Raw genomic sequence first — 26184 nt, 5'->3', positions numbered from 1 at the left:
AAGACTGACTTCCTCCCAGGGCGGAGAAGACATCCCCTGAAAGAAAACACAGGACCTCTGCAAAGTCTCCTGCAACAGGGAACCACCACAGAAATAGGCCTGCTCTGAACAATAAAGGGTCATTCTCATTTGTTTTCATTTTTGTTTTCAAATTAGGCATGTTTTAAATGAGTCATTAATCATGTACTTACTTCACTAATTACTGACTTCTTTTCCAGCTAATTTTCTATTGAAAGGCATCCTAAAACAGGGAGAAAAGATACTGTCTTGAAAAAGGGAATAAAAGTCTGCTCAGAACTATATCTCATTACCTGGTACTGTCACATAGATCAATGTCAGAGTATATACCATGAAACTATTGACCATTGAAGAACAATTCATGGTAAGTAAAGTAATTTCAAGACAGCTGGGAAAATGAATTGTTGAAAATTTCAAAGTGTGATAACTAACTCCAAACCAGGAAGAGAGAATAAGATTAAAATAAAAATTGATGATGAAATGTTAGTTTGGATCCGTTGTGTGTGGGTGACCAAGAGTGATTTAAGATATTTTCTTTCCTCTTTCTCCTTCATCTCTCTAAAAAGGAGAAAAGAGAAAGAAAATATCTTAAATCACCAAATCTGGGCTTTCCAGATATAATTCTAGAGAGAAAGAGAGAGAGAGAGTTGGGGTGCATAGAATGGTACCCCAAAGTATGATATGATGCTTGGCAAACTGATCATTTTTGAACTAAAATAAATTGAAAGGCCTTAGAAACTGCCTCAGAACCAGGGACTTTCTAAGCTTCTCTTACTTCTACCCCCTCCCCAACAAGTGTAGAAAGGTATTCTCTCTGGTATCTGTGTAAAGAAAACTTCTTCCAAAAGAAATGCAATTGTCTTCATATCCCCTTTCTAGGAATCTTATCAACTAATCAGGAAAAAATAACCACCAGAGAAGAGAAGAGACAAAAAATTGTCGTATGCCCACAAAAACTTTTCACCTATTCTTCTGAGGGCAGCTGCAAAAGATTACCTGAGAGACTGTATCTGCAAAATAAGATAACCTATGTTCACACTGTACTTTCTCCCCTCACCTTCTCATAACTTGTCCAAAGACTATTGTTTGTCCTTGGGTCCTATTCAGCTTTCACAGGGAATAATTTACAAACAATTATTTAGTCTTTGGGACCATTTACTTCCCCTAGAAATCTTTTACCACTCCTGTCAACTGCCTACAGCCTCTCATACCACTCTCTCCTGTAAATAGGGTATTTAAGCCACAATCATCTGGTCCTTCTTTGAATCTGATATTCTGTATGGCTCCCACATTTACACACATTAATAAATTTGCATGCCGTTTGTCCTGTTGATCTATGTATTGTCAGTTCACTTCAGCAGACTGGAGCCTTCAAAGGAGGAGGAAAAATTCTCTGCATTCTACTATTAATATCTATCTATCCATCTATCCATCATCTATCTAATCTATCTGTATCTTGAAATCTTGGAATCACTGTGTATGTTAGTCTGAATAATGACCCTAAGATGACCATGCCCTAAACATCAGTATCTATGAATGTTATCTTACATGGAAAAGGGGACTTTGTAGACATAATTAAGTTAAGGATCTTGAGTGAGGAGTGTGTCATGGATTATCTAGTTGGGCTCCAAATGTAATCACAAGTGTCCTTATAAGAAGGAGGCCTACGGATATTTGACTACAGTAAAAGAGAAGGCAATATAACCCCAGAGACAGAAATTATAGTGATGCAGTGATCATGTGAACAGCAAGGGGTGAACTAGATAGCAAAAAATTTTAATCATGCAGTGAAGGAAGTTAGGACAACTAGCTGTGAGGTTGTAGGAAGAAAATGGTCAAAGAGAGGAACTACTACAAATGCAGCTTTCTGCCATGTGGCTCGAATCTTCTTGGATGGAGCCTTTAGTAATAAAAAAGTTAAAGTAGGTCCAGAAATAAGGAGAAGCTGTTCAAAATGAGTAAGGCTGCTGAAAAACAGAGGGGAGTTCTGGTGATCCCTGTGCGTCCTTGCAGTGGGAAGGACACTTGCCCCAGGCTAGTGAAGGTGCCTAGCCATGTGACATGATTGGCATCCCCAGCATGGGACCACGTAAAACCTATGTATCTGGAATAGGCATCTGGATCTTTTTTAAACAGGACTAAACAATTGCTCCTTGTTTTGAAAAACTTTTCTTTTGCTGTTGGTATTTTCATGTCCAAGGCAAACAGAGAGTCATGTGGATGCTCAGCAATTGAAATCTTGCCCCTGTTTTGGAAGAGATATGTTTCAGCCTGTCCTTCAAAGGGATTTCTTGCCATGTAATCTATTATGTTCATATTTTATTTGGATAAAATGGAGAGAAAGAGAAGAGGAAATGCAAAGAAGAAGGAAAGGAAACAGAAGTACGGGAGCAAAGAAGTCCAAGAAAGAAAGAGACCATCGGGTGTTTGTGCATGACTCTCTTTCATATGGAATTAATGGTGGTTTAATGGGGTATGAAAGGATGTTTTACTGGAAACAATGAGGAACAATTGTCTAGCTCACGTTTCATTTCACAGGTCATTATTGCATTAAGAAGTAAATCGACCAAGTCCGGTAAATAACAGTCTGTGTATTGCCGAGAGCTTCAAACCAACAATTTTAGCCATCACAAACTAATATCTCTGTCATTTTAACCCTTGCAGGGTTGTGCTAGGGGGCTAAACAATTACAGTCTTCACCCAGCTCTAGAAGGTGAGCATAATTCATTGCCCTTCTAGTCCCTTCTTTTGCAAAACCCAGGAGGCCATATTTTAGCATTGTTGTTTTGTTGATGAGCCAGCCTTAGCCAAATGCAGCTCTGGTGGCCTTGAAAAACAACCCCCATTTTAGTGAATGCTGCAGGCATCTTTAAACAGACTGCTTCCTCTGCAAAATTAATTGCTGCAAAATGCAGTGCTCCCTCATCTAAGCTTTCGCAAGCTCAAACTCAGCTATTTGGGTAGGTCATAGATGTGTCTGAGAGATCCAGGGAAAATGAGCTGCTTTTCTTTATTATAGAAGTTCACGTTCGTGTCACCAAACATCATCAGGCACTGGACATACAGGAGTTTCTAATGCTTAAATTCTGGTTCCATTAACTCAGGGGCAATTGGTGGATGAGGCCAATCCTGGCCATATTTTGAAGCAATAGTGTAGTAAATAAACACATCAAAGATAGTTTATTGTAAACAATCACACTTAAAATACGTATGGTAAAATAAAGTGCATATTAAAATAAAATTTTCTTGCTTCAACTTGTGACAAAAATCAGACAAAAGCCAGGTTAAGATTTATAATATTACATAAGCATGTCAAAGACAAACCAGGCTATACTGGCCCGCAGGAACCGGCCTCAATTGCCTCTTTCCTGCCATCCTATCCAGCCTTTTACGTCTCTTGGTATACCCAGCATGAACTGACCTCTGCTCCCTTTAAGTTCCCATTACTGCTTCATCGCCCTCCAGCTTCCTGGGCCAGCCCCAAATGAACTGTCAACATTTCCTCATAATTTTCAATCAAAACTGATGTTTATCCTACAGATTGGATATGGAATTCTCCACACTTCCACAGTACCTCTAAAACATGGTAAGTAAGATCTAATTTCTTTCTTGAAAGAGAAAAGATCTTGCAGAGATGGCATCAGTATTCCAATGTCTTACTTTTATTATTTCAAGTAACACTAAGGTCTTACAATTAACTACGGTGTGCTGAATAATAGCCTCCCTAGGATGCATATGCCCTAATCCTGATTATGGGAATATGGCAAAGGGACTTTGAAGATATTATTAAGTGTATAGATATTAAAGTAGGAAGACTATCCTGGACTACAAACTTAGAAGCAGAGAACTTTCTCCAGTTAGAATTAGAGAGTTGTTGTAAAGGAGAAGGAGGGAGAGATTCAAAGCATGAGAGGCACACAGTTAACTATTGCTGATTTTGAAGATGAAGACAGCCACAAATCAGGGAATGCAGGCAGCCCTAGAAGTTGAGCATGAAACCTGGCCTACAGTGAACAAGGACACAGCGACCATAACTGAGCAGCTTAGCAGCTGAGCCTCAAACTGCATTTTAAACTTTTTTTTCTTGTTTTCCTTTTCCTCTTTTCCCTTCCAGTCTCAATATACTGAATCTGGCCAAGAACCTGAGTGAGACTGAAGGTGAAATCATCTCCAGAAACTCTAGAAAGAAACACAATCCTGCCACTACCTGAATTTTGGCCATGAGAGATCTGAAGCAGAGAAACCAGACAAGTTCACCAGACTTCTGACCTACAAAACTGTGAGATAATACTTAGGTGTTGTTTGGAGCCACTACGTTGTTAATAATTTGTTATAGCAGCAATAGAAAACTTATACAAAAACCAGTATGTCATGCTCAAATGTTCATCACCATCCCAACCAGAATCATGATAAATGGTGGCAGTGGTGGCAATGGAATGGAATAGTCAAGATATTTAGTGCTTATCCCATGCCAGGCCTGGGGCCAAGTTTTTCAAATGCATTTTGTCTACAAAGTTATAAAGCTCTAAGATTTCCTTTGTCTCTAACATGTTCAAACAGAAAGACAGAATATAGCCTACAGACATGGATAGGCTGGTTTCCACATGGGCAGTGCCCAAGAAAAGTTGCATCCTACCAATATCACCCAAAAGGGAAGAAATTATTACTCACAGACACATAAAAAAATGGCTTCAACTCCCTTCCTTCATGACAATTACTTTCAAGAACTTACATTCAGTTTTTATTAATATTTCTCCTGTGAGGAAGCTTATCGAATTGAAATTGAGTCATACTGGAAGTCCTTAATTCTGTAGTAGAAAGATTGGCTTCTAGGTCTAGGAAAATTTCTTTTCTTTGGTGTTCTTTTCCTTGACACACTTTACAAAATAACCAACTCATTTTTCAAGAAGTATCCCTGTAACTCTAAATAACCTCATCAATATTTTCTAGTAACTCTATGGGGTTTTCCATCTTTAATCCATTTAAAATTTATTTTGAAAAGAAAAGATAAAATTTCTAAATTGTTTTTTCTCCCTAAATGATGAGTCAAATGGTTCAACATTGCTGATTGAATAATTTCTATTTTCCCATAATTTAACATGCTATTTTTGTTATAAACTAAATTGTCAAATGCATCTGAATCTATTTCTGACTTTAAAAGTTTGTTCCATTAACACATTTATTTCTAGAATACTTTTAATGAATGCTTCCAATGTCAGAAACTAACATTAGTTTTTACGTCTCATGACAATGTAAATACATAAAGAAAAAAACTGTAAACCAGATAAATGATTTTTTCAGACCCATAATATTGAGATAACTTGCTTAGTACTTATTTATGAGCTGCTTTGGTATCTATTGGCAAGGCACAAGCATTTTATTTATTGGAGGGACTGTTCAAGTATTCCCTTTCATTAAAATGTGCGTGTATGCATACACATGAAAATATAAAAATAATGAAATTGAAAATAGACAAATTTCAGTCTTTCGTCTGAAAGACGAAATTCATCCATTCGTCTCAGGCATAAAACAAGCTTAAATTTGAGCTTCTACCTTCTAAATTTTTCAGAGGTTGGAAGGGAGGGAAGAGGGTCTTACTCTGTCACCCAGGCTGGAGTGCAGTAGCACAATCATGGCTCGCTGCAGCCTTGACCTCACAGGCTCAGGCAATCCTCTTACCTCACCCTCCCAAGTAACTGGTACTACAGGTGTGCACAACCACACCTAGCTAATATTTTTGTTAAATTTTTCAATACTATTGTACTGAAAGGATTAAAGCAGCAATGCAGTGTTACTCCATTATTAAAATTTGAAGACTAGGAACACAGCTTACTAGTCAATGAAGTCCTTGAAATAATATGGGAAAAAAGAAAGAGAAAAAAAGAAATAAACTAAAATAAAAGAAATAGAAAATAGAGAGCCAGTTTATTATTATGGCAAAAAACCATGTAATTTTATTTAGGGATAGGTATTCAAAAACAGCTCCTCTTGTGAAACACTGATATTACTGCTTTTCAAACATACAATAAAACAGAGAAATGTGAATAGATTTCTCATAAAGGATTGCTAACTTGAGTAGTAAAATTCTGTTTCAGAAAATCTTGATGCTTTGTTTGGAGAATTGAGTATTTAAATAATACCTCCTGCAAATGGCAGGTAATCCAAGTCTAGACAAGCTTTGTTTGTTAATTGACTGAATTATATGCCCAGAATCAATTAGGTGCTCTCTAGAATGGTTTCTAATTCTGTGATTCATTTCTAATCCTAGGAACCCAGGCTGCATCTGAAGACCGTTGACTTATAAAAATGTAATCTAACAGGGATAGAGTCTAGTACATGGATTAAAAAATCAATGTTCTTTAATGTGTGTCCCTCAGAACAAAGGAAGAAAGATATCCATATGGTGAGTGCAGCTACATGTAGCTATTTAGTCTTTGAAATGTGACTAGTGCAACTAAGGAGCTAAGCTTTAACTTATGTATAATTTTAATTAATTATAATTTAAAATGTAAAACAGATAACAATTATTGGAAAATGTTTAGGTATATTTTAAACAATGTTTATATGTGATTCTACTTTGTCAATTGCAAAGTTTATAAAATATAGGCAAAGATCAAATACTTTTGATAAAAACATACTTTATAAATTGACATATGTCATAACAGTGAAAAGCACAACAGATTTTAAACACATAGTATAAGAAATAGAATGCAAAATATCTCAACTTTCACACTGATTACATATTAAAATGATGATTTTTTAAAATATATTAAGCAAAATTAAATGTATTATTAAATTTAATTTCATCTGTTTCTTTTTACTGCTTTTAGCCTGTATGTTAAGATATTAAATTACACTAGTGCATTATATTTCTATTGAACAATACTGTTCTGGATGGGTAATGCTCAGTTCTTATTCCTAGATTTTGAAAAAATCACTGAAGACAAGATCATCAAAAAATATGCCAGTCCTTCATAAAAATTTCAAAAATTTGTGGATCAAAAAACACTATCAACAGAGTGAAAAGGAAACCTGCAGTATGGGGGAAATATTTGCAAATCATATATCTAGTAAGGGATTAATATCCACAACATATAGAGAACTCCTAAGATTCAACAACAACAACAACAAAAAAAAACAAATAGCCCAATTCAAAAATTAGTATGGGACTTGAATAGGCATTTCTCCAAAAAAGATATTCAAATTAACGGTGACCCCATGAAAAGATGTTCAACACTACTAATCATTTGGGAAATGCAAATTAAAATTACAATGCTATCTCACTTCACACCCACTGAAATGGTTACTATCAAAATAGAAAATTTCATGCAGGGCACGGTGGCTCATGCCTGTAATCCCAACACTTTGGGAGGCCGAGGCAGGTGGATCACGAGGTCAGGAGATTGAGACCATCCTATCTAACATGGTGAAACCCCATCTCTACTAAAAACACAAAAAATTAGCCAGGTGTGGTGGCGGGCGCCTGTAGTCCCAGCTACTCGGGAGGCTGAGGCAGGAGAATGGAGAGAATGGCATGAACCCAGGAGGCAGAGCTGGCAGTGAGCCGAGATCGTGCCACTGCACTCCAGCCTGGGTGACAGAGCGAGACTCTGTCTCAAAAAAATATATATAGAAAATGTGAAGTGTCAGCAAGGATGTGGAGAAATCATTGTGTACTGTTGCTGGGGATGTAAAACGGTACAGCTATTGTGGGAAACAATATGATGGTTCCACAAAATTTAAAAACAGAACTACCATATGACCTTGCTATTTCACTTCTGGATCTATACCGAATAGAATTGAAAGTAGAGTCGCTAAGAGATACTTGTATACCATATTCATAGTAGCATTATGTACAATAGCTAAGACATGGAGCAATCCAGGTGTTCATGGGTGGATGAATGGATAAGCAAAATGTGAAAAGTTCATGTAATGGAATGAAATTCCATAATATGTTACAACATGGATGAACCCTGAGAACATTATGCTAAAAGAAATAAGCCAGTCCCAAGAGGTATTGTATGATTCTACTTATATGAGGTACTCAAGGGTAGTCAAAATCATAGAGACAGAGAGTGGAATGTTGGTTTTCAGGGACATGGGGTAGGGAAGAATTGGAAGTTACTGTTTAATGACATTAGAGTTTCAGTTTTAAGAGTTGAAAAGACCTATGGAGAAGTATGGTAGTGATGGCTGCACGATACTATGAATGTATTTAATACCACTGAACTGTACACTTAAATTTGGTTAAGATGAGCTGGGCATGGTGACTCACACCTGTAATCCCAACACTTTGGGAGAATGAGGTGGGCGGATCACAAGGTCAGGAGATCTAGATCATCCTGGCTAACATGGTGACACTCCATCTCTACTAAAAATATAAAAAATTAGCTGGGCATGGTGGTTGGGTGCCTGTACTCCCAGCTACTCCAGAGGCTGAGGCAGGAGAATGGCATGAACCCGGGCGGCAGAGCTTGCAGTGAGCCGAGATCACACCACTGCCTTCCAGTGTGGGTGACAGAGCGAGACTCCATCTCAAAAAATTAAAAATAAATAAATAAATAAATAAATAAATAGTTAAGATGGTAAATTTTATATTATGTGTATTTTACCACAACAAAACATAAGCCAGTCTAAAACTGGAGAACTAAAAAAATGTCATATGTTAGCTGGTAGAAGGAATTTAGAGTTCCTATGCTTGAAAAAGTCTTATTTGGTTTATTGTAAAATCACTGTCTTACTGTCTTTGAATATGTAAAAGGCTGTAATACAGAAAGACTTATATGAAACGTGGAAAGACATACTCTGTCATGACAAAAGGCAAACTAGGTCACTGGGTAGAAGTCACAGAAGGAAGAGCATAACAATAACAGTTATTCAAAATATAATATAATCTAGGCAGCCTTAAAAGGGTGTGAACTCCCACTTCCCGGGAAAATGGAAGGTAAAGGGCACATAGGCATGTGAAATGAAGCTGATTGACCTTCAAGGGACCATCCAAATTAAAGACACTACAATTTTGTGATTTCTTTCCAACTAGCATGTATTCCTGTAGACTAATAGATTAACAAAAGGCAATATTTCCCAAAATGTGTTCTGATGTACACTTATTCCAAGGGACCCTAATGTGTAGTATGAACAGATATTCTCTAGTCAAAAAGCTTGGGAAGTACCAGGTAACACAAAATTAAACAGTATTTTTAAAAATTTAATTGCAGAACTTATCAGAATTCTTAGTATTTTCATACACATGGTGGTCTCCAAAATAGGAATAGTCAGAGTTTTCAAAATTTATCTGGCCATGTACCACATTTTTTACAATCTCCTGAAATTAGAAAATGGGGGAATATTCTTTGAAAATGCTAAAACAAATTATGCATTAATTAAATCTATAAAATTTACTTTGTGGAAGAGTTGACTGGCAAACTAAACTTAAATTCCTGACTTTCTTATTCACATTTGTTCCCTCATTCAACAAACATTAACAAAGCATATATTATGTTCCAGAAATTGTACTAGAAATTCAAAGACGTTTAGCTTGAAGTCACTCACAGTCTGGTGAGAAGGTAGACTTGTAAAATGATGGCAGCAGCCCACGAGAAGGGCTGTAATGGAGCTGAGCAATGGGTGAAGGAGGGTCACAAAGGTCCTCCATATTCCTGAGTTCTGACCAACTGCAGATCAAAAATATGTGGAGGGAAAAAAAAAAAAACTCTACAAAGTTCCAAACAGAGGTTTTACTTGATTTTGATTTTGCCACATGGGGAGTACTATGTTGAATCCATACAAACGAAGTGATGTGTTAGCCATCTTATTAGGTATTACAAGTAATCTACAGATGATTTAAAGTATACAGGATAATGTATGTAGATTAGATGCAAACACTACACCTTTTTTATATAAGACTTGAGCATCTGTGGATTTTGGTATCTGTAGGGGTCCTGGAACCAATGCCACATGGATATTTAGGGATAGGTGTATATATATTATGTATGAAGAAGAGGAACTAAATAAGTTTTTTTTGTGTGTGGTTGTTATAACACTGCCCTTCAAAAATGTTAAAGTAGTCAACAGTTACTCGTTAAACTCTAAAAATTTATTTGCTACCAAGTAAAGTAAAATATGTGAATGATCCAGTTAATTACATCTTTGCATAGAGTCCTACCAGATGATTCAAACCACACAATGATAATTATCCAGAAGTGGCTATGAACTCTGGCTTTGGAATCAGACAAATATAGATTTAAATTTTGGTTCTGCACGTTCTAACTGTGGGACTGTGAAAAATTAGTTAACTTCTCCAAAACTCTATTTTTCCAAATGCTGAAGGGGGATAACGATCCCTTCATGTTAAGGTTGTTGTAAGGATAAATGAGAGTATTCATAAACTATTCAGCATAATGCCTGGCACATGGAATGCACTAGATAATGGTAATTATTATTATTGCTAGTTTGTTTGGAAAATTGCTAGGACAATTGCACAATCTCAGTTTTCTTTGTTCTGTGTGGATGGAGCTTTGTATGTGACGAAAGCTGATAGATCTAAAACAGTTAACACTGAAGAATATAAAGAAAGAAGGAAGAAAACTTGGATAGATGGTACCAGGTAGTATATCATAGTCTTAAAAACACAGTTTGGGGCTGGGCGTGATGACTCATGCCCATAATTGTAGCACTTTGGGAGGCCAAGGTAGGAGGATTGCTTGAGTCCAGGAGTTTAAGACCCGCCTGGACAATATAGTGAGACCTCATCTCTACTAAAAATGTTTTTTAAAAAAACTAGCCAGGTGTGGTGACATGTGCCTGCAGTCACAGCTGCTTGGAAGGCTGAGGTGGGAGGATCACTTGAGCCCAGGAGTTGGAGGCTGTAGTGAGCTATGATCATACCACTGCACTCTGGCCTGAGCGACAGAGTGAGACTTTCTTTCTAAAACTAAAAAAATAAAAATAAAACACAGTTCAATCTGAACCTTGTTAATTAGCTTTATGACTTGGACAAGGTACTTAATGTCTACATCAGTTCCCACATCTATAAAATGGAGTCAACAGGACTGTCTCTTAGAGTAGATCCCGCTGATGGCATTAAATAAAGTAACTCATTGAAAGGTCACAGCACAGAGTCAGAAATATGGTGGACACTCAGCAAGTGTAGATGCTGTTATTGTTAATGGAAGATTTGAGGAGCAAGACAATCACAGTAATAACATCCCTAGATTGAGGAAAGGAAAAGGAAATTGTCCCCATACATCACATGCCTGTTCACATCATCCTTTATAGATCACACATGAAAAATCATTCCAACTCACAGCATGGACTGCTTCAAAATGTAATCAAATATTGTTATGCCATTCACTGCCTGGAGACCAGGCAAGTCATGAGGGAGTGAGAAAATAAGGTGAAGGAAAGGTACTTGTTGGGTCTTAACAACGTACTACTAGAATCCCCCTCTGCTTGGGATTAAAATCCCTTGCGGCCACGTATCCCAAAGAGTCTAATATTTTCTGAGACTCCACTGTGCCTTTATATTTTAATACCCTGACATCTGGAATCCTAAAAGTCTAATGTTTAACCATAAATATCTGCTGAGATTAAAGAGCTATATACCAAGCTTCAATCTTTGGGGCCTATAATTGCTTGGGAAAAGAGAATGGTATTTTCCCCTCTAGCTAGAAGAAAAAGACCTCTGCAAGCACTGATATTGGCAGACAAATTTTCTAACAACCGTTTCCCCTCTCCATTCTGTCCTCTCATTTTCTCCCTCCCTCTCCAATCTCCCATTTTATAATACCATCTTGCTGTCATTCTCAGGACAAATGGGAAGAAAGAGAAGCCTAGAAAGCTTAAAGAAAAGACACATTTCAAGGTCTAGCAACAAAAAGTTGAGAAACTGCTAGCTACTCTCTGTTAAGCAGCTGAGCAGACATTGCCACAATACCTGAACTTTCCCCATTATTCAGTTAGAAACCACTTCATCACTCAATGGGCTGACAGTCAAATGCCAGCTTTATTTTCTTTTTTTATCAACCTAATCTTTTATTTTTGATTTGAGGCCAGTCACTTTTAAGGTCTCCACAGTGGTTTATAACTTTCTTTCTTGAGAAGTGTCCAAGAAGTAACACAATTTGAAAAATGTTCCCTACTGTCTCATGGTAAAGAATGGGAAACTCACCTGCCCTGAAGTTGTATGTGGTCAGAAATCTTGGTCAGACCACAGCACTTTGCTGGAAATAATGTCAAGGAAAGTGTGGGAAAAGCTTATCGTGAGTTTATATTTCTAATATAACTACTCAATGTGGCATTTAAAACATAAACTTAGTATCAAACCCATTTTTATCCACTGATGTATTATGAAAGTGACATTTTGAGGTCAGTCACCTCACTTCTAGGAAAATGATCTATTTAAAAGAGGTTTAATATGTTGTTTTATTCAAATACTTAATTAAGATTGTAAATATTCCTGAATCTTTTAGCTAGTGTTCTTTTCTCTTGAGGAAATATATTCAGTGTGTTCATAAGCAAGTATGTTTATATATGTTGGTATTTGGCACAGAGAGCTAATTCTTGATTATTCATGAAAATTTGAAACTATCCACTTATTAAATTAAAAATATTATCTTCTTAATATCTTGTTTATTTACTTCAAAAGGAACATATAACTCTATAGTGGTGATTCTCAAACCTAACACAGCAGAATCACTTATTGTTTGTGTGTGTGTGTGTGTGTGTGTGCTTAACTCAAAGGTCTGGACTTTACACACACCTATTGATTCAAAATCTCCTTACATGCCAATGAATGTTTAATGTCCTAGATGATCCTAATGATAAGCCAGTTTTAAGAGCTAGTGTCCTGACCACATCATGAAAAAATATTGCCAGGAGAATGAGGGGGGATTGTTTTGTTTTAAAATTTTCAGTCTATTGAAGAGTAATACTTTTTTTTAAAAAAAGAATACAAATTATCAGATAAATTAGATATACAAACTATAAGCCCCATATTTTACTTATTAGACTCAACAGACATAAAATTACTCTGCCAAATTGCTATGTTTCTAAGTGGTAAATTTCTGTGAATACGTCACTGTAGACAGGTAGCCAATAGTTTGTGGGCCAGCACGTGTGCAGCAGCTACCTCCAAGCCTCACCTGCTTCCCTTCCACCTGCACAGCTTCCGGGCTGCACTGCCTGCCTCCAGACAGCCAGTGCACTCCAACACAGCTAGTACAATCTTTTCAGGGAACAAGGAAAATCCTACCGCCACCTTTCTTAAAATCTCCAAAAATATATAGAAATAGAAAATAAAACTGTGGTTAACAGAGACAGGTGTTTGGGGGTGAGAGGAAATGAGGGGATGTTGGTCAAAGGACACAGAGTTGCAGATATGTAAGGATATGTAAGGCAAATAAGTCCAGAGGTCTAATTCACAACGTGAGGACTCTAGGTTAATAATATTGTGTTGTAGTCAGGATTTTTGCTAATATTACGGATTATAGGTGCTCTTGCCACAAAAAGTAGGGGCGGTTAACCATGTGAGATGATAGATATGTTCATTTGCTTCACTATAGTAGTCATTTTACTATGTGTAAGAGTATCAAACCATCATGCTGTACATCTGAAATGTACACTAAAGAGAGAAATAAATTGAAATAAAATCCAAACCTTTTACCCTGGCCAAGAAAGAGGCTGGCTCTTGTCTATCTGCAACTGCTCCTTCTCTCAAAAACTGCACACAGCGTTCTCCTTTCCAGCCACCTCTCACACCTGCTGAGGCCCTTTCGGGTCTCACAGTCCCTGCCCTGGCTGCTCCCTCTCCCTGGAAGGCTCCTCTGTCTGCTCAGAGCAGGCCGTCCTCACTCCTCTTTCAGGTTTCATTTGAAATGCAACTATTTCAAATAGCAATTCCCCTGCACACAAGACACACACGCACACAGACAACTCAAACTACTTTTCTAGCCTAAACCACTATTGTATTTTTTCCATCCTTCTCATCTCTCCTGGAATGTGTGTGTGTGTGTGTGTGTATATGTGTGTGTGCATATATATATACACATATATACACTGCCTGCCTCCAGACAGCCAGCACACTGTCTATATATATACACACACATATATATACACACATATACATACGCACACACATATATAATATATACATGTTATATACATACACATATGTGTGTACGTGAATGTATATGCATTATATACAATATATATAATTTTTTTTAGTCAGGTCTCTCTCTGTCAACCAGGCTGGAGTGCAGTGGCGTCACCTTGGCTCACTGCAACCCCCACCTCCCAGGTTCAAGCGATTTTCATCCCTCAGCCTCCTGAGTAGCTGGGATCACAGGCATGTGCCATCACATCTGGCTAATTTTTCTATTTTCAGTAGAGACGGATTTTTGCCACATTGGCCGTGCTGGTCTCCAACTCCCAACCTTGGGTGATCTGCCTGCCTCAGTCTCCCAAAGTGCTGAGATTATAGGCATGAGCCACCGGTCCCAGAATATTTTTTTGTTTATTTGGAATTTTGTTTCTGTACCTCTGGAATTTTTATTTGTTTATGTACCTAACCCTACTGGAACATAAGCTTGATGGCAGCAGAAATGTTGTTTTGTTCATTGCTATAGTTTCCATGCTTAGAGAGGCTCTGGTAGACAGGAAGTAGGCAAAATACACTTGGCAAATCAATGAAAATGCCAATTTCAGTGTGTAGCATAAACAAGGTGCTCATGCAATGCTAGCTTTCATTTTACCTCCCTTCCGCTTTTTTTGTCGTAGTTGAGAAATTGTTAAATGCTCTTGAAACTGAAGCTCTGGTTTCTTTCTGTTGCCTCCCGACACTGCTGGTGCCCCACATGTATGAACCGGGTTGTGAGGTGATGACACCCATTTGTAGCCTGGGACAGACAGAAACTGAGTACGGAGCCAGAATGGAAGGTTCTGGTATCTGCCTAATTCTACCTGAATGGGACATTAATTTCAGTGCTTTGTTCTTCTAAACCATTTTGACTGTTCAGATCATCAGATGCCTCCATAATCAAAAGAACTCCTTTCCAGAATAAAATGTAAATGGTTCTCAGAAGATCACCTGCTTGGAGGCCGGGTGCGGTGGCTCAAGCCTGTAATCCCAGCACTTTGGGAGGTCGAGACGGGCGGATCACAAGGTCAGGAGATCGAGACCATCCTGGCTAACACGGTGAAACCCCGTCTCTAATAAAAAATACAAAAAAAAAAACCTAGCCGGGCGAGGTGGCGGGCGCCTGTAGTCCCAGCTATTCGGGAGGCTGAGGCAGGAGAATGGTGTAAACCCGGGAGGCGGAGCTTGCAGTGAGCTGAGATCCGGCCACTGCACTCCAGCCTGGGCAACAGAGCGAGACTCCGTCTCAAAAAAATAAAATAAAATAAAATAAAAAAGAAGATCACCTGCTTGGCATGAGCTGTCTTGCTCTCTACTGTTATACATTTTTCAAAGTTGGCTGCAAATGCAAACTTACAGATAAGTATGAAACAAAATTAGCAGCTCTCTTCTCCCCTGGCTACACACCCTGCATTACACAGATAGCAAAACCCACTGGCAGAGTGTTCCTCACAGCTGATCCACATGGATGGTTTTTGCTCCTAATGCCAGAATATATGACAATATGCTGGGACCTGTGGATATCTGTCTGGGTGAGTAGTTTTTGTATGAACTTATATGTGCAAATAAACTCTGTTATTTTCCAGATTAAAAATAAACCTCAAAGGCAATGGACTCCAAACGACTTGGAGAGATACGTTTAAAAAATATGGAAAGGATATAAGTGTCTGTTAATGACATTTGGAATAAATATAAAATTTGGTTCCAGTGGTCTCCATTTTCACCTTAGCTGCGTTACTTTCTCTGGTTTACTGAAGATAATCATAGATTCTGGTCTTGAAGAGAAAAAATACAAAATAGTCATTAATTATCCTGAGATTAAATCTGTGCTTTTATCATCCACCACATTGTGGACAGGAACTGGAAAGTAGCTAAGAGAAGATGGTTTAAAAATGAAAAGAAATTTGCATTAGGGAAGGAGGGATTTACTCATACTTTGGAAGTCAAAGAAAAACACTGCAATCCTGTCAGCACCCGGAAGGCACCATTTACTATGTGCTGTCTCTTTCATTGCAAGAGGACACAGATTGTATTTTTAGTGCAGTAAACAGCAGATTCCTCTGTGGGAATCCTTGCAGTTGGTACCTATAGCAACCTCATTTAAAATGTTATAAAGCTCTAAAACATCAGGAGTTTAGGCAGTCAGTCATACATACCTCCATACGGACATTTAGCCACTCACACACATACATGCTTGTCCACACACTGATAGTAAATCGTGTGTAATATTATATTACTCATGGAGTTTTACCTTTGAATCATGTTTGACAGCCATGGTAAAGAGCTGAGAAAAAGCAAATATTCTACCATTGCAACCAGCAGCAAGAACATATTTGTCCCTAAACAGCGTATTACACCACCTGGTAAGCAATCACCTAAAAAGAATATTCTTATGATTTAAACATGGAGAATTTGACTGACATTTTAGAGTTTCTATTTGTAACAGATGCTTTTGATGCCACACCCATGTATTTTTGGCATTCACCTTCATACACCAAAGGCTGCTACCACAAAAACCTATGACTTCCTTCTGAAAAGCTTTTTTTTTTCTTTTGATAACTTTGGTGTTAATGTTTTTCTCTCTCTTTTTTTTTCCTTCTGAGAGTTTTTGGTGGCCTCAATGAAGAGCACAGCTAGCCTGTGTTCAGAGAAAGCTAAAGGGCTGGAGAGTTAATGTCCCCAAAGCATCCCCCAAAGTCCTGACAGAAAAGAAAGGTAAGCTCAAAGACAGAGGAGCCAGGATTTGAAATATAAATACATGAGCTTCCCCGTGGCTTGGCTGGGATAATTTGGGGTGATGTTCCCATGATCTCCCGCAGTTTCCCATCAGACTTGAGCATCAGCTTCCACAGTGGCAACCAGTTTGATAACACTTCCCTTACTGGCCTTATTTCTTTTCCTAGTATACTTCCTCACTTCCCTACTGGTGTTTTATGGGATCACCCCCGATTAAACTACTTGAATTCTAAGCCTTGTATCAGGGTCTGCTTCCAGGACAACCCAAACTAAGACATTGTCTTCAGTCTTTATTCCCTTCTGTTAGGATAAAATATAATTTTCATCAAATGCTCTGAAACACACATCCCTTATGGATTCCACAGAAATGGGATCCTCACCAAAAGCTCAAGTCCAGAAAAGTCCCACAATTAGGCATGTGCTTATTTTAACATATCAGAATGTTTTCCCCATAGCATAAATACCTGTAATGGCGGAATAATTCTTAAAACCAATAGAAAACTTACTATAGAACGCCATTTGAGTAGATCTAGGGGTAAAGAGGAGGGTAACCCCTTATCTTTTTTCTTTTGCTACTTTCTTTTTTACTATGACCCACATATTTTCTCAGTATAAATGTGTCCCTGAGTTTCATTCTTCTGTGCAAAAAAGGTATTTGCTGGTTCTATTCAACAAATGCAGCCGACATATTAAAATGAACATTTACTCAGCGTTTCCCTGCACCTGGCACTGAGTTTAAAACCAATACTGTAGTCCCCACAGCTTGTCACTCTATTCCAGAGATAAGCCTTCAACATATGGAAAAACATAAAATAAATATTAAAAAGTATAAGTATTCAAGCATGAAATTTTATGGTAATTAAAATAATTATATGTAGAAACAGCCCCAAGTGCCAAATGCTGTACTGTAGCAGTAGTTCAGATGAAAGAAAGGTGAAAACAAGTAAAGAGATACCTAGAACTATCTGCATTTTAGGCTTTCATATTACAGATAAATTCTTCAACCAATGACCTGAAGGCCTCAGTTCATTCTGCATGCTCTTGGATGATGCAAAACAGCAAGCTACTCTGGCTGGTTACCTATAATCCATTCATTTGATCAGTCAACCAGTTTATTGAGTATCCTCCCAAATACACACCAGTGAGGAAAAAAAAAAAAAATCCTGCCCTCATGAAGTTTGAGTTCTAAAAAGGATAAACAGTACATTAACGTAAGCAATTATATTTATAATGTTACGTAACACGACTCTAACAAACAATAAAGCAAACATAGCAGAGCTCCAGAATAATGATCTCATGATTATTTTAGATAGGGTGGTCAAGGATGGCTTCTCTGAGGGTACCTTATTTGAACAGTAGGAACTAGCTCCCAAAGAAGTGAGAATAAAATATTCCAGGAAGAGGAAAAAGCCAGTGCAAAGGCCCTGATATAGGGATATGCTTACCATGTTAAAGGAACAGTAAGAGACCAGGATGACTAAGTAAAAGGCCTGTCACAAGAGAGGAGGTGAGAGAGTAGGCAGGAACCAGGGGCTGCAAGACTTACAGGCTTATAGCTGGGACTTAATTCTGAATGAGTGGAAAGCTAAAAATATCACTCTGGCCATTATGTGAAGAATAGACTAGAGACTACAAAAGTAGAAGGAAGAAGATCAGCAAGGTGGCTATTCTCTCACCTAGTGAGAGATAATGGTGGCTAGTAGTAAAGGGAATGGTGAGAGTGGTAGTAGTGGAGGAAATGACAAGATTGAGAAGGTTAGGAAAAAGAAAAATAAAAGATGACTCCCAGGTTTTTTACTTAAATAGCCTCAGGAATGGTGGCACCAATTATTGAGGTAGGGACAGCTAGGCAACAAGCAGGTTGTAGATGGGGCAGAGATCAAGAATCTTTTTGAGGCATATTGAGTCTGAGATGTCTATTATCTTTCCAAGTAAAGTCAGTTGGCTATACTAGACCAAATTTCAGGGTCAAGTCTAGGCTGAGGATATAAACTGGAAGTCATCAGCATTTGATGGTATTTCAGTCTTGGTCCTAGGGAGCAAAATTAGAGAAAGAAGGAAAAAGGTCTCAGGACATAGTCCTGTGACAGTCTCACATTCAAAACTTAAAAAGGACAAGGAAGACCAGAAAAGATATCTAAAAAGAATCAACTAAAGAGATAGGGAAAAAACAGAAAAACTTCTTTACGTTTGACCACAGCAGGTTCCAGTTGAACACAAATGGGAATTCAGAGTCACCTTGTTAGTGGAAATAAAAGGACAATGACCTCTCCAGGGGTCCAGCCATAAAAACTGATATAAAAGGTGCTTTGCTTGCATAAGCAAGAAGAGGAAGAAGTTTGGAGCACAGTCCTGTTTGGGGGACAGTTGGAGAATGGAGAAAAGGGGGACAAACCACATGACATCTACCCTACCATTGAGACAGCGCTTTAAGTCCTGACAGAAAAGAAAGGTAAGCTTAAAGAAAAAGGAACTGGTTCCATGGCAGACCAGTATGAAACACTGAGCATGATGACTGCTTCAGGCCCAAGTGCCCAAGCTAGGAGAGAATTGTCCTCCCAGCTGTGCACCGAGTTGGGCACTCAGAATCTGCACTTTTGACATGGACACAGGCAATCTCATAGAGGGCACAGCAGTAAAGTTGTGAGATCACATAATGACTCAGCATTCCTGTAATACAGGTGAATTGGCAGCAGATAGCACAGACTCCAACTTTAGAATTTAGGTCTTCACCAGTACATTTCATTCTCAAAGAGCACAGCTAAACCAGTTCCTTCACAAGCACCCTTGCCTCTACCACAGGCACTGAGTTCAGATATAGCTTACCTGCATTGAAGAAGGAGGCAGTCCATTCTGCCTCAGTTTTAGGAAATACAGAAACTGGTGGAGGCAGACCCAGGGCTCTCCCATCCAGATCCTTGAAGAGATATTTCCTTGGACTTGCACAGTCTAATTCAGGGCAGACTACTTTTCCTAAATCTTTCCTGTAAAGACAGTCAAAAAGCAACTCTTTCATTTCATGATAAGCAGCAAGAAGAAAATATACACTGGTAGTGCTAATGTTGTATAAAATAAATTCAACAGATTTTTATTATTGATAATGTGTTACATAGATATAAAATAAAACTCTTTATGAAATCATGTTTTTCCTGGTTATATGGTCAAGAAGAAAGACATTCTTACTAACCAAATATTTTGGATATCTTAATATGTAATCTTTATATAGATTGCTAATTTTTTAAGAAGTAAGATACAAAAAAACTTCCTCTCATAACAACTGAACATAATATAATTATTTTTAGAAACTTCAGGAGTTTGCAGTATTTTAGAATTATTATTATAAATATCAATTATATTTATGCTATATACAAAGAAAAATAGATATTCTCATTCAACAAATATCTACTGAAAACCTACAAATGACAGGCTGGGTAACATGACAGTAACAAAGACAAACACGGCACCTGCACTTTCAGAATTTAGAGTCAAGTGGGCCATATAAACAATTAATAGATAACTATAACATTGACTTGTAGAGAACTTATTTTATTTCCACTAATTTAATGCTTTGAAATACAGTAAGTAATAATATTAAATATTTATTGTATACCAACAATGTATTGAGTATTATCAGCACAAAGATTCAGTTGTTAATATCACATAGTACTATGATTTGAATGATGGTCCTTTCAAATTTCATGTTGAAACTTAATCCTTAATGGAATAGTATTAAGAAGTGTGGCCTGTGGGAGGTGTTAAAGTCATGAGGACTCAACTCTCATGAATAAGACAGTACCCTTATAAAAGGGCTTGAGGATGAAGAGTGTGCTCTCTTGCCCTTCCATTTCTTCTATGTGAGAACACAGCATTTCTCCCCTCTGGAGAGATGGTGCACCAACAAGGCACCATCTTGGAAGGAGGGAGAAACCTTCACCAGAAACCAATTATGCCAGTGTTTGATCTTGGACTCCCCAACCTCCAGAACTATAAGAAATAAATTTATGTCCATGTGCAGTGGTTCATGCCTATAATCCCAAAACTTTGGGAGGCTGAGGCAGAGGATCACTTGAGCCCAGGAGGTCAAGGCTGCAGTTAGCCATGATTGTGCCATTGCACTTCAACCTGGGTGACAGAGTGAGACCTCTACCTCCAAAAATAAAATAAATAGATTTCTGTTCTTCATAAATTATCCAGTCTGCAGTACTTTGTTATGGCAGCACAAACAGACTAAGACATGTAACTTTACAACTACATCAGCCTGGGGTAAGACATGAACGTAAGGAAAATTGGATAGTAAATTTTAAAAAGTGACAAAATTACATCAATTGCCTACCTAACCATGTTTAAGTACCTATAATGATTCAGGGATGGACATCAAAAAGACACTCGTGTTAAGCCAAACACATGAATGCTCTAATTAGGGTGGTTTCTTTAGAGTGCTTTTTTGTTTGTTTGTTTTTGTTTTTTCCAACTAAAGGAGTTTGCCCCAGTGTTGTGGGAAAGAAAAAGTAATTCATTCTTCCTGCTTCTAACTTTCTATTCTCTTTCATGGCAAAACAAAACAAAAAACAACAACAACAACAAAAAAAAAAACAACTCCTATCTAGTTTTCACATATTTGAATGAAACTCTTAGATCATATGTCAGAAAACAGTATTTACACCTGGTCTGAAATGCCAGTGTCTGCCACAGCTCATCGTTCAGTTCAGAGATTCCTGTCAGCAGACACAATCTCCTTCTATCTACTAGTTCCTGCACAAACGGGTCTCCTTCTGAAGACCACTGACACTTTATTTCAACGAAGAATGAAGAATTAGAGTCAATTTATTACCAGAAAGTTTGAAAACGTCCCAAAGAAGTCTCTAATAAAGACAAAACAATAAAACAATATCAATAAAACTTGCACTTCATTACTTCTGCCTCTTTCATTAGCTAAAGAAAGTCACATGGCTGAGTCCAGATTCAAGGGGGAGGGAAATAGCCCCTTCCTCTTTAGTGAGAGATATTTTAAAAATCATTTATCACAAGGCATGATTATAGGAGGCGTAAAGAATTGGTCATTAAGTTAACATACCTTATCATTCTAAGACTTATTTCTATCTCTTTGATGATTTTATTCTTTTTAAAAAACATGTTTAGGGTTTGAAGAATTGCCAAGTACTTCATAAATATGGCTTATTATAAATACTAAAAATTATACCTGGGTTGTAATGAGGGAAAGTAGAACTTGTTTTTATCTTTTATCTTTAGCATCCTGGTCCTCTCTGCTGTTATTGGGTGCATAATTCCTGTGTTCTCTGCATTTGGTAGAATGCAGACATCCAGGTCATCGCTATAGCAACTCTTCACAAAACTAGAAAAGGTAACATCTGAAATTTTAAAAACATATATCATAACATTATATCATATAAACCACCAGCCATAAACATCTAATATACAACTAAATATTGTTACAATAACATATACTCCAAGTTAGTTTAAGTTATCCAGGTAAGTCTTAGGAATTTACATAAATCTTGATATAAAATATGTGTAGTTCTTCAATACATGGACATTGTATGCAACAGAGAAGAGTATTTCAATACATTAAAGCTTTAACAGCAATAAGGCTTTTCATTTCAGGCTTGATCAAAATCCATTCATTTTACAGAAAGACAAACCCACTGACAGATAAAGTAAGTAACAGGGGAGAGAGTACAATGGTACAAGAGATCTAATAGAAGATTAACTGCACAAGTCGTGTCACAACTTTGATTTTAACCTCTGCTGCTCAACCATCTACTAAGCAACTTCAGATGAGACACAACTTCTACATTTCAATTTCCTCACTTGCATAATAGAAAAAATAACACCTAACCAAGAGAGTTCTTATGTAATCAACTTAAATAATTGCTGTGTTGACCGGGAGTGGTCGCTAATGCCTGTAATCCCAACACTTTGGGAGGCCGAGATGGGAGGATTGCTTGAGGCCAGGAGTTTGAGACCAGCCTGGTCAAGATAGCAAGATTCCATCTCATTATATTCAAATTTTTAAAATTTTTTTAAAAAAATAAGTTGTAGAAAGCTCTTCAATATGTATAAAGCAGTGACTTTTGTAAGAAATTATAAACTACCATTGTGGCTAGCAATACTCAGCAGGTTGGACAGCAAGCACTAGACCACAATGTACCTTTTTGTTACATTGTGGTCTAGCATGTTGTTAATAGCATTTCAAATGCTATTAAAAATTATATGCATGGATGTATGAAATGGTATTGCCTAGATAAAATAAAACATCCTACCTTGAAGTTTCATGATTCCTGAAATTGAATGGTCATTCCTTACTTTGTGCCATGGCTCCTGAGGCCACTGATTTGGTTCTGAGGTGAATACAGGCCACAGAATACCAGTTCGACCCCCCCTTGGATTGGAAGGAGCTCTATCTGTTGATGTCAAGTTGGCTGAATGAGGCTTCACTTTGTCCTGAATGCAGTCAAAAGAAGAGCTGGTGGCCACAATGATTGAATTCCTAAGCACAATTTGCACTTTTTTGATGGAATTTTGTGGAGCAGAAAATACATACACTACTGCCAAAAGACCAATAGTGTTGTCTACCAGAGTAATGTTCTCTATCTCCACGCTGTTCTCTACATGTAACATGGCACCATAGTCAAAGTTCTTGAAAGCCAAGAAACCAGAGATTCTGGTACAGTTGTCAAGTCCACTTTCCTTGTAGAGGTGAAGGCCATGAAGACTTGAGTGGGCCACATTGTCAGACCAAAGCAGTTCACAAGAGGAGCACCTGTGGCCTCGGATGTGAAAGCCAACTCTCTCTGATCCTGCCACAACGTTGCCATGGAGGTTGATGTCCTTTGCTTGGTTCACTTTGATTCCTGCCACCCAAATGGTGGACCACGCTGGCTGTGTCATCAGGACCACAAGGTTATTAGTGACAGTATAGGCCTGACCCTCTAAATCTATGCCATGGCCAGCTGTACCAAACACAATATTGTCATTTAAAAGTACTCCATGACTGGCAGTTGCATGAATGCCCCCGCCACAGCTCCGGTGCAGAGTAGACGATATGATCCAGGATCCTGCTGACACATTACTGAATTCAACAGATGAGTACAGTGGTGACCCGAAGTTCTGAATTTCCACATTAAGAAGTTGAAGGACACCTATAAACAAAATGCATGTCATCAGGTACTTTCCTCTTCCCCACAAAAGGCTGAAGAATGACCCATTTTAGGGCATTAAGATATGAAGATTTTTAACGAAAATGTAAGTTTATTCTCAACACCAGCATCATATTTCACACCACAGATTCTCAACTAAAAACGTAGGAATCATTACAAGTATCACATTAATGCCTGAATTGCATGTGCAGTCTGAAGAGTCTGGTGATAGGATGGGGAATGATGAGAGGAGAAATAGTAAAGAGGCAAACTTTGGGGATGGGCATGGCTACGTTTAACAATTCTGTGCATTTGTCTGGGGCCTGGTCAAAGAACTGGGTAAGAATAAAGAGATTCTGGGTTTCTGGCCCTTCACCTCAAAGCCAAGTCTCCCTCTCAGCGTCTCAGTGACACCACGTGAAAGGTCACAGCCATTCACACGAAGACATTGCACAAATGAATATTAAGCATTTCTGAAGAAGGGTATGAGTGCAAAATTTCCTTCTGCTCAGTTGATATCCAGAAGCATGATATTCAATACATGCTTCTGATTAAAATATGGTAGAAGCAATAACATGCTTTTAAAATCACTTTAAAGATTCTGTAAAATCTTTTCTATATTTTTATCCTGGCTACACTTTATTCACTGTTTCATTTTCATAATAAGATTTTCTATATCTTTTATATGAGGAGAAAATAGTAAATTTATACTCTCATTTGCAATGTTATTTGTACTGTTTTAAATAGGTATTGTTAAAACACACTATAAAATATCGCCAGTAAGTTGATTTAAAAATACAATGATTCAGCATATATACTCTTGGTAAAATTAATAACAACATGATTATAGATTAATTAATATGAAATAATAATGAGGTGAATTAAAAACTTTAACTCTCATATAACACTCATTATTTGCAGACACTATTCTAATTTATATTCATTTATTTATTCATACTCCTAATTTTCAAAAAAATCCTATGAGGTAGGTACAACTATTAACCTCATTTTACAGATAAGGAAACTGAGGCAGAGAAGAATGAACTAACAAGCTAGGACTTAAACTTAGGCACATGGATGAAAAGTCGCACTATTAACCCCATGCAGGCATCCTGGAAAGATAGGAAGACTCAGTGTATAAAAGTAGCATCTCCACATTATGATTCAGATAACTGCACTGTAGCTATGAGCTAATAATTAGTTGTGCATCCTTTGCTAAGTAGGTCGCAACTTTGGCTCCTTTTATTTCATTTTTTAAGGTATTGACTAAGGTAAACTATGAAGTTATTCATCATAAAGATAAAGGAAGCAATACATTTGAAGTTGCTGTTTCACTGTTTTAATAATAGTATTTAGGGTTCAAAGACAGTATAGCCTAAGCCCCTCATTTCTTCACTACCTTTTCAGAGACGAGAAACTAGAACCCTAGCAAATCGACTGCCATGAAGAAGCAAGTCCTTTTGAGAAAGACAGGCTAAGTAAAAGAACCTATACGTCTCCTTGTGGCCAGGCAACAGGATTCTAACGTATTTAAATTTCTCAATGAATGCTATTGAGGAAGTATTGGTAGATGGTGTGGACATACTCACAGAACAATAAAACATCCAAAAGATATTTGTTGGGCAATATCCCTCACCAATAGCACATAGCTGAAAGAGCTGGCAAACCTGCTCTGTGGAACTCTGGCACAAAGAACACCAAATGCAAGCATAAGTCCATACATAAATAGCTTATTTTTAGCATTTAATGTGATTTCAGAATCTCTGTCAAGGCAACATGTCAGTATTATTGTTATTTCCTAGGTTTCTTATAAAGGATATTATAAGGGAGACAAATAAAGAGATGTGTAGGGCATGGCATGAGAGAAGGGCATGCAGTTCCCATACCCTCCCCGGGTGCACCGCCTTAGCCTAGGAAACTCCACATGTTCAGCTATCCAGAAGCTCTCAGGATTATTTTAATTATCAGGTTTTTTAATGTCTTATACTTCCATGGATTTAATTCCTAGTTTTAAACTGTACAAGGTCTTTTTACTTCTGTGCACATTAAACAATGACTGAAAATTAATCAATTAGTAAAGACTTAAAAATGTCTTGAGCATTTAAATAAAGAATTAAGCAATTTTTTTTTTTTTTTTTT

General features: G+C 37.6%; 1 protein-coding gene across 1 annotated transcript in view; it reads right to left on the bottom strand.

The window, feature by feature from the left end:
* Positions 1–26184, bottom strand: part of PKHD1 (PKHD1 ciliary IPT domain containing fibrocystin/polyductin) — a 484394-nt gene that overhangs the window by 111535 nt on the left and 346675 nt on the right. The window contains 3 exon segments of the mRNA XM_017849608.1: positions 19715–19872; positions 22089–22257; positions 23170–24048. Coding sequence (XP_017705097.1) covers positions 19715–19872; positions 22089–22257; positions 23170–24048 — 1206 coding nt within the window.

The sequence above is a fragment of the Rhinopithecus bieti genome, unplaced genomic scaffold, assembly GCF_001698545.2.
Source record: "Rhinopithecus bieti isolate Rb0 unplaced genomic scaffold, ASM169854v2 scaffold_31531, whole genome shotgun sequence".
Lineage (NCBI taxonomy): Eukaryota > Metazoa > Chordata > Mammalia > Primates > Cercopithecidae > Rhinopithecus > Rhinopithecus bieti.
This window is presented reverse-complemented; position numbering and strand designations above follow the sequence as displayed.